The sequence below is a fragment of the Anopheles arabiensis genome, chromosome 3 (genome assembly GCF_016920715.1).
Source record: "Anopheles arabiensis isolate DONGOLA chromosome 3, AaraD3, whole genome shotgun sequence".
NCBI classification, from domain to species: Eukaryota; Metazoa; Arthropoda; class Insecta; order Diptera; family Culicidae; genus Anopheles; species Anopheles arabiensis.
Genome location: NC_053518.1, coordinates 47,444,842 through 47,457,484, shown reverse-complemented (window position 1 = coordinate 47,457,484; position 12,643 = coordinate 47,444,842). Strand labels below are relative to the sequence as shown.

Here is a 12,643-nt window from a genome sequence, read left to right as displayed (position 1 = left end):
TTTTTTTGGATCTACGTTTTGATATCGACTTATTAATTAAACTTATTTAACATTTTTCTCAATATTTATCAGTCGTTGCTATTACAGGAGCTAGATCGCGTGAGATTTCCAATTGTATAGCTTTTTTTATTGTCAATTAAAAAAAATAGAAACAGTTTTAATGCGAATCATATTTACTTCAAGATTTGATAATCATGCCGAATGTCAGAATGTGGTTACGTCGAAATATTTTTTAATGAGGAACGGCTTTGGTCGTATTGCTCATTGTTATTTTTTTGTTTACATTAAGAATCAACAATTTAAAATGTTTTTAAATTAGCAAACTTAACTGAAGAAGAACCTTTACCTTACCTACATAGTATTAATATATTAATTTTTTTCGTATTTTTCTCCTTCGACGCAACAACCTTTAATAAAACCTAATTTAATGCCTGCTGTATGACTAATGAGCTTGATTATAAGTGACTTATGTGGCCCGGTCCATTCGGAGGTTGAACCCTAATAAACATGTTACAAAATCATGCGAGTTGACGATTGTACTAGTGTTGAGTAAATTCAACAAAAATCGGAAACGCTTCGGAATGACTCCGCTAAAATCGGAAGCGGTTCCGGATGGTAGGTACAAAAATTCGAACTCGGAGCCGTCTGGAGCCGTCCGGAGTCGCTAGTCGGCAGCCGGAGCCGGTCGGAGCCGTCGGAATCGTTGAGCCATCGGAGCTGTCGTAACCGACAGAGCCGGTTGGAGCTGTCGGAGCTGTCGTAGCCGACGGAGCTGGTTAGAGAGCTGTCGGAGTCGTTCAGACTTCAGGCTGTCCGACTCCGACGGTTCCGGACGGCTCCGACGGCTCCGGCTGCCGACTAGCGGCACCGGACGGCTGCAGTGGCTCGACGGCGCGGTATCGACGGTTTGAATTTGTCGGAATCGGACACGGAGTAGCAATGACGGAGTTGTTTAATATTTTTAACATAGCTCCAAACGAGTAAGATAAGAACTATTTTACTCTAAATATCATACAAGGAATACAAGGAAGAAGAATCATGGCAACATTGTACGATCAACATACATAATCACTTTCATCATTTCCTTAAGCACAGTTTCGTTTCTTGACCTGTTCATTCATTCCTTTCGCATTTTGCTACGTGAAATTCCAGTTTGTTATTTCGACTTATTTCTTTTGTTTTTCGCAAATCGCTGCGTCGTGTAGCAAAGAGTCAAGGGCCGTTTCTGTTTTCTGTGGCAATATTTTCTGTTTTTTTTTGCGATGCTACAGTTTTTTTAAACTTACCATGAATCCGTTAAAACTTACCATTTTATGTAACATTTGTAACATTTGTAACATGTTGAAATGGGTATTTGACGTTATTCATTATTGCAAGTATAAGGTTATGGTGCCAATTATCTGAGTCAAATGGAAAAGCGTCAAACAAAATCTAGTGTAGGTACTAGTTAACAGAACAGTAGGTACTTTCCAAGCAGGCAATAGAACATATTTCATAAATTTGTATTAACTGATGTGGGCGTGTGTCTATATTGAGAATGTTGTGTCTCGTTCATTGCGCCAACAATATGTCGTCAATAAAAGTGAACTGCAAATAACTGTTGTTGCAGATCCATTTTGGCAAGTAAAAGTAGTGCAGTTTCGTGATAGCTTTATTCCAAGGACGCAGAGAGTAACGTTTTCAACTGTAATATCCTGAGTATAAAAGGCGTTGGTTACGATATCACACAGCACAGTCACACTGAACCTCAACGAGTAAACAATACTGCTCCAATAATGGCGTTCAAAGTAGGAATCACTACAATAACTAGAGCAATATGAAACACACAACTATAGATATACGAAAAGTTAACCCTTATTCCTTTCCATCTTGCAGTTCGTTCTGCTCGCTACTCTGGTAGCTGCCGCCAGCGCAGGTCTGCTTCCTGTGGCTCATCATGGATCGATCGCTACGTCTCACTCCACCATCCAGCACCATGCTGCTCCCGCTATCCATCATGTCGGATCGGTCCACGCCGCTCCGGCTATCTACCAGCACTCGGCCCCGGCTATCTACCAGCACTCGGCCCCGGCTATCGTCAAGACCATTGCTCAGCCCACGATCATCAAGTCGGTAGAGCACCACGCTCCGGCCAACTACGAGTTCTCGTACTCCGTCCATGACGAGCACACCGGAGACATCAAGAGCCAGCACGAAACTCGCCACGGAGACGAAGTCCATGGACAGTACTCGCTGTTGGACTCCGACGGTCACCAGCGCATCGTCGACTACCATGCTGATCATCACACCGGATTCAACGCCGTCGTGCGCCGTGAGCCCTCGGCTGTGAAGATCGCTCATCCCGTGCACAAGGTGATCGCCCAGCCCGTGCATGTGTCCAACTATGCTCATGCTCCAGTAGCTCACGCCACTGTCCAGCACCACCATGCTGCCCCGATCGCGCACTACTCCGCACCGATCGCGCACCATGCTGCTCCGATCGCGCACTATGCTGCCCCGATCGCGCACCACGCTGCTCCGATCGCGCACTCAACCTCCAGCATCGTCCATGGACCGAGCCATCTGAGCCATCATCATTACTAAGAATCATTCTAGGGGTGTAGCAAGGTCTTCAGCAACAAACCAGATAGTTTATAAAAGCATAAATAAACAACGATTAAAAATTATAGCTGTGAAATATTTATTTAGATGTCAACTCGAGACTTTTAACCATATCTCAAGATGTATCTAATTTTAAATCTTATCCTTGTTACTAATATTATTTTTCGTTAGCCACATTCGCCTATAGCCTCACCCAGAGTATTTTCTGTAATGAATTTCCAATTGATTTTACTTTCGTTTACCTCTACTTTTTTCTCATGGCTTTTTTGTGATTATGTAAAAAATCTGTTAAATCCTTACGAAAAACTTAAAATGAACCTGATTCTCGGTTTTTTATCCTGAATACCGGATTTGTATTTTTATTCTTGTTAGCGTTTGCATTTAGAGGTAGCCTCGAATTATGCTGTACCAATTATACGCGAATTCGGAGATACGCGGTTTTCTATATTTGACAGTTCTATGAGTAAATTGTATCATACCAAATAATCAGAATCATAAGCAATACGGCAAAGCCGTTCCTCTTGAATAAAAATAATAATAATGATCAAAATCAGAATCGTGTCAAATAACTAATTTAGTGGTTAAAATCACCCGTTACAGGTACAATTACACAAAAATTGGCTACATTTTGGATGGAAAGCGAGTTCGACTTACGCGGAAATCTTAAATACGTGGTTCATTCTCGATTCTTTACGGGTCATAACTAATGACCCAGCTTTGAAAAAAACATCCAGTTACAACCATTTAGAGTAATTATAATTCTCAGTAATATTAATTCATTCCGACGACCAGTTATTTAAACTAGATAATGTTAACAAAATACGTTTGATAACCCATTCCAATCCCATTCCGTTCTGACCACCAGTTATTATTTATTTTTGGATAGTTACTTTTGACTAGTTATTTTTAAATAGTTACACCTAATAGTGAACATCAGCGAACCAGCAGCTAATACATTGCTATTACATTTTGTAGATGGAATTGGAATCGGTGTGTCAAAATGCGTTACAAAAGAAGAAAAAGAGTGGAACAAAAAACCATATGCATTGAAATGAAAGGTAGAACAAACTTAGATAAGCTTTTATCGTAAGAGAAAGCGTTTCAGTCGTTCAAACAGTTGTAATGTGATGAGCGTACAGCTGTACCCCAAGTACCGTCGCGTTAGGTCAGTTTTTACTGACATGATCCGAGGTGGAATAAAACTTCGTTCGAGCGGACGTTTCGACACTTGATCGTTCAGGCGATCATAGAAACCTTTAGAAGGTTTCCCTTTCTGGAAACGTTGGAATTTAGTGGCCTTACCTTGGGACATAACTAAACTCTTTAAATGAGAAGTCGATAGATGTTGGATGGGCATAGTCCTATCCTGACAGTCCGAACGAATCTGATCTGCCATAATCGTTTGATTGGTTTTATTTATACTCAAAAGAAGTTAAGGGTTCCGCACATTTGGTTCCGGGTTTTATGTTGGAAAGTTATTGTTTTCACTCAACTAGTTACGTTTGTCTTTTGTTGACAAAACCAATGTTTTTTTTTCGCTAAGTACCTGTTTTGGGCTTAATGCTTATACTGTTCCTGCTTTGGGTTATAATGTATAAATTGTTCCTGTTTATGTTGTACGTTTCGGTTGCTTCTGTTAAGTGTGTCACAATTGTTTTTATATGAACGGTGTGGCCTGAGCTCTTCCGGGTGTGTATGGTATGATCTGATTTACTGAATGTGTAATGAATGTGTTACAATAGTGTAGTTTGGCTTCCAAAGTTTGTGTTGCAATGTGTCTATAGCTGATAGTGTGTATTATAATATGTTCTGTAAAGCAGATATGCTACACAGTAAGAAATTTTTAAAAATTATTCGTAATTATTCAACAAAAATATAAATGTGAAATTCAATATCACGGCACTGTCTATACTCACGGAGTTCGCCTTTATCTACGACTTAATTATACTTTCTTATTTTTGAACATGTTTCGAAGTGGTGCAACAGAAAATAAATATAAAAAAAAACCTAAAGGTCTGAAAAGAATCATATTTTTTCAAAGTATATACAATAAGTCTATACAGGCATATAGTACCTTTTTAGTCAGTAAATTTTTTCTGCTAATTTCAATAATTTGTTTTACTTTTTATTAATGGAAAATAATTTGTAATCATACATATTTGTACCAACCGTTCACTAGCAAATGTGATCTGGCCGTCAATCCTGAAATGAACGTATTCCTAGCCGTAGCCGATGGAGGTGTGTCCAATCCAGACTTGTTCTATAACTTTCATCGTATTTCAGGGGACCAATATGTTGTGCTTGCTGGGTATGCACTTGTTTATCTTTTGTTTCTTCGTGTACTAGATGTAGATCAGTTTTGGCAAGTAAAAGTAGTGCAGTTTCGTGCAGTTTGTGATAGCCTTGTCTCAAGGACGTATACAGAAGTCTCGATTTCAACTGTATCAAGCGTTGGAGTCTCCCATTTTACACTGAGTATAAAAGGCGTTGGTTACGATATCACACAGCACAGTCACACTGAACCTCAACGAGTAAACAATCCTGCTCCAATAATGGCGTTCAAAGTAAGAATCACTACAATAACTAGAACAATATGAAACACACAACTATAGCTATACGAAAAATTAACCCTTATTCCTTTTCCATCTTGCAGTTCGTTCTGCTCGCTACTCTCGTAGCTGCCGCCAGCGCTGGTCTGCTTCCTGTGGCTCATCATGGATCGATCGCTACGTCGCACTCCACCATCCAGCACCATGCTGCTCCCGCTATCCATAATGTCGGATCGGTCCACGCCGCTCCGGCTATTTACCAGCACTCGGCCCCGGCTATCTACCAGCACTCGGCCCCGGCTATCGTCAAGACCATTGCTCAGCCCACGATCATCAAGTCGGTAGAGCACCACGCTCCGGCCAACTACGAGTTCTCGTACTCCGTCCATGACGAGCACACCGGAGACATCAAGAGCCAGCACGAAACTCGCCACGGAGACGAAGTCCACGGACAGTACTCGCTGTTGGACTCCGACGGTCACCAGCGCATCGTCGACTACCATGCTGATCATCACACCGGATTCAACGCCGTCGTGCGCCGTGAGCCATCGGCTGTGAAGATCGCTCATCCCGTGCACAAGGTGATCGCCCAGCCCGTGCATGTGTCCAGCTATGCCCATGCTCCAGTAGCTCACGCCACTGTCCAGCACCACCATGCTGCCCCGATCGCGCACTACTCCGCACCGATCGCGCACCATGCTGCTCCGATCACGCACTACGCTGCCCCGATCACACACCACGCTGCTCCGATCGCGCACTCAACCTCCAGCATCGTCCATGGACCGAGCCATCTGAGCCATCATCATTACTAAGAATCATTCTAGTGGTGTAGCAAGGTCTTCAGCAACAAACCAGATAGTTTATAAAAGCATAAATAAACAACGATTAAAAATTATAGCTGTGAAATATTTATTTAGATGTCAACTCGAGACTTTAAATTACATCTCAAGATGTATCTAATTTGAAATCTTATTCTTATTACTAATATTCTTTTTTGTAAGTCATTCTCGCCTATAGCCTGAGTATTTTCTGTAATGAATTTCCAATTGATTTTACTTTCGTTTACCTCTACTTTTTTCTCATAACCTTTTTCGTGATTATGTAAAAAATCTGTTATATCCTTACGAAAAGCTTAAAATGAACCTGATTCTCGCTTTTTTATCCTACATTTGAAACAATTGTATTTTTGTTTTATTCTTGTTAGCGTTCTTGTTGTTACCAGGTAGCCTCGAAATACGCTGTACCAATTATACGCGAATTCGGAGATACGCGGTTTTCTAAATTTGGGGTCCTTTCCGTTTTAAGTTCGTATGCTGAAATTTCATAATGTCAGCTGTTTGCATTGTATAGCAGTTTTCGAGCAGCAATCTAAGTAAGTATAATATACAGGTGGGCTTATCTCATCTAGACTGAAAATTGCAGGCTAGTTTTGTGTGTCGTTTTGTATGGAGTGTTCACATGATTTCAGCCTCCAACTGTCAAACTCCATACAAAAAACTGACTAGAATCGTGAAGGGCCTCTTTGACAGTTCTATGAGTAGATTATATCATATCAAATAATCAGAATCATAAGCAATACAGCAAAGCCATTCTTAATGATTAAAAATAATAATAATAATAATCAAAATCCGAATTATATCAAATAACTAATTAAGTGGTTGAAATCATCAATTACCATTACGTTTTTACGACCAGTTTTTATTTATTTTTGGACAGTTACTTTTGACTAGTTATTTTATAATAGTTACTCCTACTAGTGAACGCCAGCGAACCAGCTGCTAATACATTGCCATTACATTTTGTAGCTGGAATTGAACTCGGTGTGTCAAAATGCGTAACAAAAGAAGAAAAAGAGTGGAACAAAAAACCATGTTCACTGAAATGAAAGGTAGAACAAACTTAGATAAGCTTTCATAGTAAGAGGAATCGTTTCAGTTTTTCAAACTGTAAGAAATGTTTACAAATTATTCGCCATTATTCAACAAAAATATGAATGTGAAATTCAATATCACGGCACTGTCTACATCCACGGAGTTCGTTTTAATCTACGACTTAATTCTACTTTCCTATTTTTACATGTTTCGAAGTGGTGCAACTGTAAATAAATATAAAAATGAAAAGTATTCTATAAACAATTAGGCTATACATGTGGATATTACCTTTGTACCTTTGTTTCATTTATAAAAAAATATTTTAAAATTATACACGTTTCTACCAATCGTTCGCTAGCAAATGTGATCTGGACGTCTATCCTGAAATGAACGTATTCCTAGCCGTAGCCGATGGAGGTGTGTCCATTGCAGACTGGTTCTTTTACTTTCATCGTATTTTCGGTGACCAATATGCTGCACTTGTTGACTATGTACTTGTTTATCTTTTGCTTCTTCGTATACTTGATGTAGATCAGTTTTGGCAAGTAAAAGTAGTGCAGTTTCGTGGTAGCCTTGTCACAAGGACGTATACCGAAGTCTCGATTTCAACTGTATCAAGCGTTGGAGTCTCCCATTTTCACTGAGTATAAAAGGCGTTGGTTACGATATCACACAGCACAGTCACACTGAACCTCAACCAGTAAACAATCCCGCTCCAATAATGGCGTTCAAAGTAAGAATCACTAAAATAACTAGAACAATATGAAACACACAACTATAGATATACGAAAAGTTAACCTTTATTCCTTTCCATCTTGCAGTTCGTTCTGCTCGCTACTCTCGTAGCTGCCGCCAGCGCAGGTCTGCTTCCTGTGGCTCATCATGGATCGATCGCTACGTCGCACTCCACCATCCAGCACCATGCTGCTCCCGCTATCCATCATGTCGGATCGGTCCACGCCGCTCCGGCTATTTACCAGCACTCGGCCCCGGCTATCTACCAGCACTCGGCCCCGGCTATCGTCAAGACCATTGCTCAGCCCACGATCATCAAGTCGGTAGAGCACCACGCTCCGGCCAACTACGAGTTCTCGTACTCTGTCCATGACGAGCACACCGGAGACATCAAGAGCCAGCACGAAACTCGCCACGGAGACGAAGTCCACGGACAGTACTCGCTGTTGGACTCCGACGGTCACCAGCGCATCGTCGACTACCATGCTGATCATCACACCGGATTCAACGCCGTCGTGCGCCGTGAGCCATCGGCTGTGAAGATCGCTCATCCCGTGCACAAGGTGATCGCCCAGCCCGTGCATGTGTCCAGCTATGCCCATGCTCCAGTAGCTCACGCCACTGTCCAGCACCACCATGCTGCCCCGATCGCGCACTACTCCGCACCGATCGCGCACCATGCTGCTCCGATCGCGCAATATGCTGCCCCGATCGCGCACCACGCTGCTCCGATCGCGCATTCAACCTCCAGCATCGTCCATGGACCGAGCCATCTGAGCCATCATCATTACTAAGCGTTAATTCAAAGCTAGATTAATGTGTTGTTTAGGTTGAATGTTAATAAAGTAAGTGCTAACATTTCAATGTCATTGGAAATGGAAATTTTTAATTTTATTTTCGTAGTTCTATAGATTTTGAGAAGAAATTATTTTATCAACAACATTGTTTCATGCCAAGCGAATCAACGTTTTGTATCAATGTTTCGATGCAACAAGCCATTCCGTTCGGCTTACAGCTTTGTATCCTATTTTGTTGAACAGTCGTATTGATATTTCGTTATTTCCAGCGATGAAAGTATGCACATCTTGCTTGTATTGAACAGCAATATGTTTAGTTATAGCTTTTGCAAGAGTACATCCGTAGCCTCGATTGCAACGTTCGGGAACTGTATATAGGTGTCTACAAGTATAAACAGAGTAGCTTTATTTTATATTACCAAGATGAAGAAAAATAGCTTACCCCACAGCGTCATGATCATTCTGGAACACACATGCTACTAGTTCTCCCGATGTTTTGTCAAACAAACCGAAAGCCCCAAAATATTTAATGGCAGATTCGAAGTATTGCTGCGATGTCCTGTAGCGATATGGCCACCATTCGTTTAATTGTTTGGCATGTTGAACTTGTAATGGCTTTAGTTCTACGTCGCCTGGAACGCTGAATATCGAAAAATGGATAAAATTGAGAGGTGTCATTCATTAATTCATTCGCTGTTATTAATGTTCAATTTTTGTTACATGATTAATACACTGGACCCTCTCATAACGAATTATTGTACTAGCTTATTTTTTACGTTACGTGCAATTCTAATTGCCTCACAAACGAGTAAGATTTTGATAACGAGGTAATTTGGTGTATTGATCCACGGATCTTTGAACCACGAATTCGAATGAAGTATGATTGAAAACACTATTAGAAATAGAGCACCCTGAATAAAAAGGATTAGGTGATTTCACGCAAAATAAAGCGATAGAGTTTTGATGTTTGCAATCCATTAATCTGTTTCGTATGTCAGTTGAAGATATGTGGTACAGAAGTGATCAGTAAAAATAAACAGAAAATACCAGAGTACATTATCAATAACGAATGCAAAATTTGTTGAAATATTTTAAAGCTTTTTAACGTTTTAAAATGATTCGTTAAAACCCTAGTTTGTTTCTGGAACAAAAATGTTTCATGTATCAAACAAATCAAATGAAATCTATCTTTTCGCGTAAAGAGTATCTGCTATAATATGTAAGTTGTAGAACGAACTCGTTATGCGAGGATCCATTGCATATGATCGCTTGTGGTACGCAAACAGTTAGCAATTTTGTAATGATTTATCTTATCACTTACATATAACTAAGCTTAGCAGCTTCTGTTTGTGGCATCCAATAGTTAACACAATCGGACCAACTTTCGAACTGAACTTTGGGTTCCACTGTTAATTGAGATAGCTTTGCACGAATTTCACTGTTATCACCTATCACAAACATAGGTTTGATTCCCCATTTAATGTAAGTGGTGTGCTCGAGAGCGTGCGTAAGCTCCGTAGGAGGAACTTCCAATGTATTCATAAAGATGAATAGGTCCTGAAAGTGTTGGATTTGTATTAAACACATGTGTCACTATAAACCACCCAGAATATATACCTCTTCACGACTGATGGCTACAAAGGTTGCCAAACGATTTCCTTTCTCATTGTTGGGAATGTAAACAGTTTTTTGTAGTCGATGGGAGACTTGCTCCTTATCAGTGTCGTGAAGTGTGAGATTGGTGCGTAAAATATTTTGCAACAGTGACACAAATTGGATCGACTGTGGAAGAAATTGTTTGTATATGCCAATGAGATGTTTCAATTCTTCCACGCGTGCTGGACGTAACGGATCCATTACACAGTCCGTCTTGATTGTGTCGATGACCGAAATAAACAGAGAGTACCACTTATTTGTCGCTCCCACTCAAACCATCAACGAAACGTGATAAACAACATTCCTCTCTTAGAATGTTGTTTCGCTCTCGTTTGCCATTGGTGCCGTCTCGTTGATGCCGTGCAAAATGTTAAGAATTATTGTTGATGACGATGTGTCGAGCTTCAACCATAAACGCATGTTGGGTTTGTCGAACTTCATACCCTCATACGAAATTTCATGTGATAATATTATTTGTACGATCAAATGATGAAATCAAAATCTTCAGCTTCCTGTTCACATCACAAATCTTCTTTAATCGACGCACAAAGCATCAACACACGTTTAATTCTCAAACATCAAAACTTTCACGAGACGTAAAAAACAACATTCCTCTCTTAGCTTGTGGGTTCGCTCTCGTTTGTCGTTGACGCCGTTGAGGCAAAATGTAAAGAATTAGTATTAATGATGATGTGTCCAACCACAAACCCCAAACACATTTTTGGGTGATACGAAATATCATGCGATAATATTATTTGCACGATCAAGTAGAAATCAAAATCTTCAGCTTCCTGTTCACAACACCAATCTTCTTTATTCGGCGCACAAAGCATCAATACACGTTTAATTATTATCTACTTTTACACACAATTAGCTACACAAAAAACCATGGATGACATGCTTAGTCCAGGTACATGATCGCGAGATAAGATACTATAAGAGGTGAAGGTTAATATTTGGTATTATTTGTGATAAGATAATCAGGGCAGCTGTATAAAACAAATGAACCATCAAGTATTTCACTGTCGCTTGAACATGATAATGCACAGGCACCATTCGAAAATCTGAAAGTGTGTAATGCATTGGGTGGAGCTAAAAGATCAATAAAATTTAAGATTAAATTTTTTAAATATCCGAACCAAGTTATGTGAGTACTTACCATTTTTAAAGAGATAAAAAACAAATGCAAAGGAGTTATTCGTGAGATATAGATTATTTTTCGTTTCTACGAATTACTTTGTTAATGACCACTTTAAAACATATAAAAATTATTGGATTCCATCTTAGGGCACTTTTCCCTTTTAAGACCGTAGGCTGAAGTTGCAGTCTATCAGATCTTTGTATTGTATAGTAGTATTCGAGCAGCTATAAAACTGGGTATAATATTCAAGTGGGCTTACCAAAAAGTGTATGTATTTAGAAGGTTGATTTTTACTGCTTCTGCTGGGTGACAAAACTGGTAACTTGACGCACAAAACACTTTTAAAAACTACGTTCTCTGTAGTAAAAGCACTTCAAACACGTGAAAGACTGCGATTTGTAAGCTAAATTAAATATGAATGATGTAACATCCATTTTTGTTTCAATACAACATCTTCGATGAAGAAACTAATGTCTATTACGTAGGTGCTGCTATGGAAAACGTTCAAATCCTATGGAATCCTATCCTTTCTGTCAAATAGAACTTTTTTTTTTATTCAAAAATTAGTTGTCAAGCTATATGGAACGGGACCACCTGGTCTACATACACTTTGATTCTAAATTCTACCTACTGATCTTTTTAATACACCTTGGGATGAAGAAAAAAAAACAACCTTGTATTTACATTTTTTCAAGCTGGTACTCAAATCTGATTCTAACTTTGAGGCTGAAGTAATCTAGGCTGAAAATCGTAGGCTTGTTTTGTGCGTGGTTTTGTATGGAGTTGTCAACAACTGATTTCAGCCGCAAAATGTCAATCTCCATATAAAAAGCTGGCTAGCATTGTGAAAGGTCCCTTATTTGGCTAAATTATTATTGAGTTGGAACTATGAGGTTGGACATGAAATATAATAGTAGACCTTTTGTTCTCCTCTTAAAGCCAGTGTCTGTACAATCCTCGTTTTTCTTGATATTAGAGTATGTTGATAGCACTTGATTTTATTTTGTATTGAATTCACATGTGAAATGTAAATTAGCTTAAGTTGATGTCAAAACAGTAAAGCTCGCCTTGATAAGATGAGTGGTGTTCTAAATATGGGCATACGCATATAGGTATCGTATTGTAGGTAGATAATGCAGTAAAGAGTAATTATATAGTTTTGCATATGAAAGATACGCAATTTTGTCGATGTTTGTGAGTTCAATTTAATCCATGACTAACCATTGTATGTTGTTGACTGGTAGGAATCCAAGTTTTTCAAATATTCGGATTGACTTTTCATTATTTGAGCTA

The 12,643-nt window shown here is 39.5% G+C and overlaps 4 protein-coding genes across 4 annotated transcripts; 3 read left to right on the top strand and 1 right to left on the bottom strand.

Annotated features, from left to right (window-relative positions):
* The first annotated feature begins 1,740 nt into the window (after positions 1–1,740).
* On the top strand, positions 1,741–2,666 carry LOC120902768 (cuticle protein 7-like). Its single transcript, XM_040311763.1, has 2 exons — positions 1,741–1,787; positions 1,876–2,666. The coding sequence occupies exons 1-2, from the start codon at positions 1,776–1,778 to the stop codon at positions 2,581–2,583; spliced, it is 720 nt and encodes a 239-aa protein (XP_040167697.1). The 5' UTR covers positions 1,741–1,775; the 3' UTR covers positions 2,584–2,666.
* A 2,410-nt stretch (positions 2,667–5,076) lies between these two features.
* On the top strand, positions 5,077–6,047 carry LOC120904465 (cuticle protein 7-like). Its single transcript, XM_040314470.1, has 2 exons — positions 5,077–5,165; positions 5,255–6,047. The coding sequence occupies exons 1-2, from the start codon at positions 5,154–5,156 to the stop codon at positions 5,960–5,962; spliced, it is 720 nt and encodes a 239-aa protein (XP_040170404.1). The 5' UTR covers positions 5,077–5,153; the 3' UTR covers positions 5,963–6,047.
* Positions 6,048–7,712: 1,665 nt separating this feature from the next.
* On the top strand, positions 7,713–8,638 carry LOC120903770 (cuticle protein 7-like). The gene is made up of 2 exons (XM_040313376.1): positions 7,713–7,754; positions 7,843–8,638. Exons 1-2 carry the CDS (start codon positions 7,743–7,745, stop codon positions 8,548–8,550), a joined length of 720 nt encoding a protein of 239 aa, XP_040169310.1. The 5' UTR covers positions 7,713–7,742; the 3' UTR covers positions 8,551–8,638.
* LOC120903769 lies at positions 8,623–10,946 on the bottom strand. Its single transcript, XM_040313375.1, has 4 exons — positions 10,171–10,946; positions 9,875–10,110; positions 8,996–9,193; positions 8,623–8,935 (listed from the first exon to the last, which is right to left on the bottom strand). Exons 1-4 carry the CDS (start codon positions 10,408–10,410, stop codon positions 8,731–8,733), a joined length of 879 nt encoding a protein of 292 aa, XP_040169309.1. The 5' UTR covers positions 10,411–10,946; the 3' UTR covers positions 8,623–8,730.
* Positions 10,947–12,643: the final 1,697 nt, after the last annotated feature.

Excerpts from the sequence above, each read along its gene's own strand:
- LOC120903769 (XM_040313375.1), bottom strand. The coding sequence starts at position 10,410 with ATGGATCCGTTACGTCCAGCACGCGTGGAAGAATTGAAACATCTCATT. Across the intron at positions 10,111-10,170 it reads TAGCCATCAGTCGTGAAGAG|GACCTATTCATCTTTATGAA; the intron begins GTATATATTCTG and ends CAACACTTTCAG. Across the intron at positions 9,194-9,874 it reads GCTGCTAAGCTTAGTTATAT|CGTTCCAGGCGACGTAGAAC; the intron begins GTAAGTGATAAG and ends TTCGATATTCAG.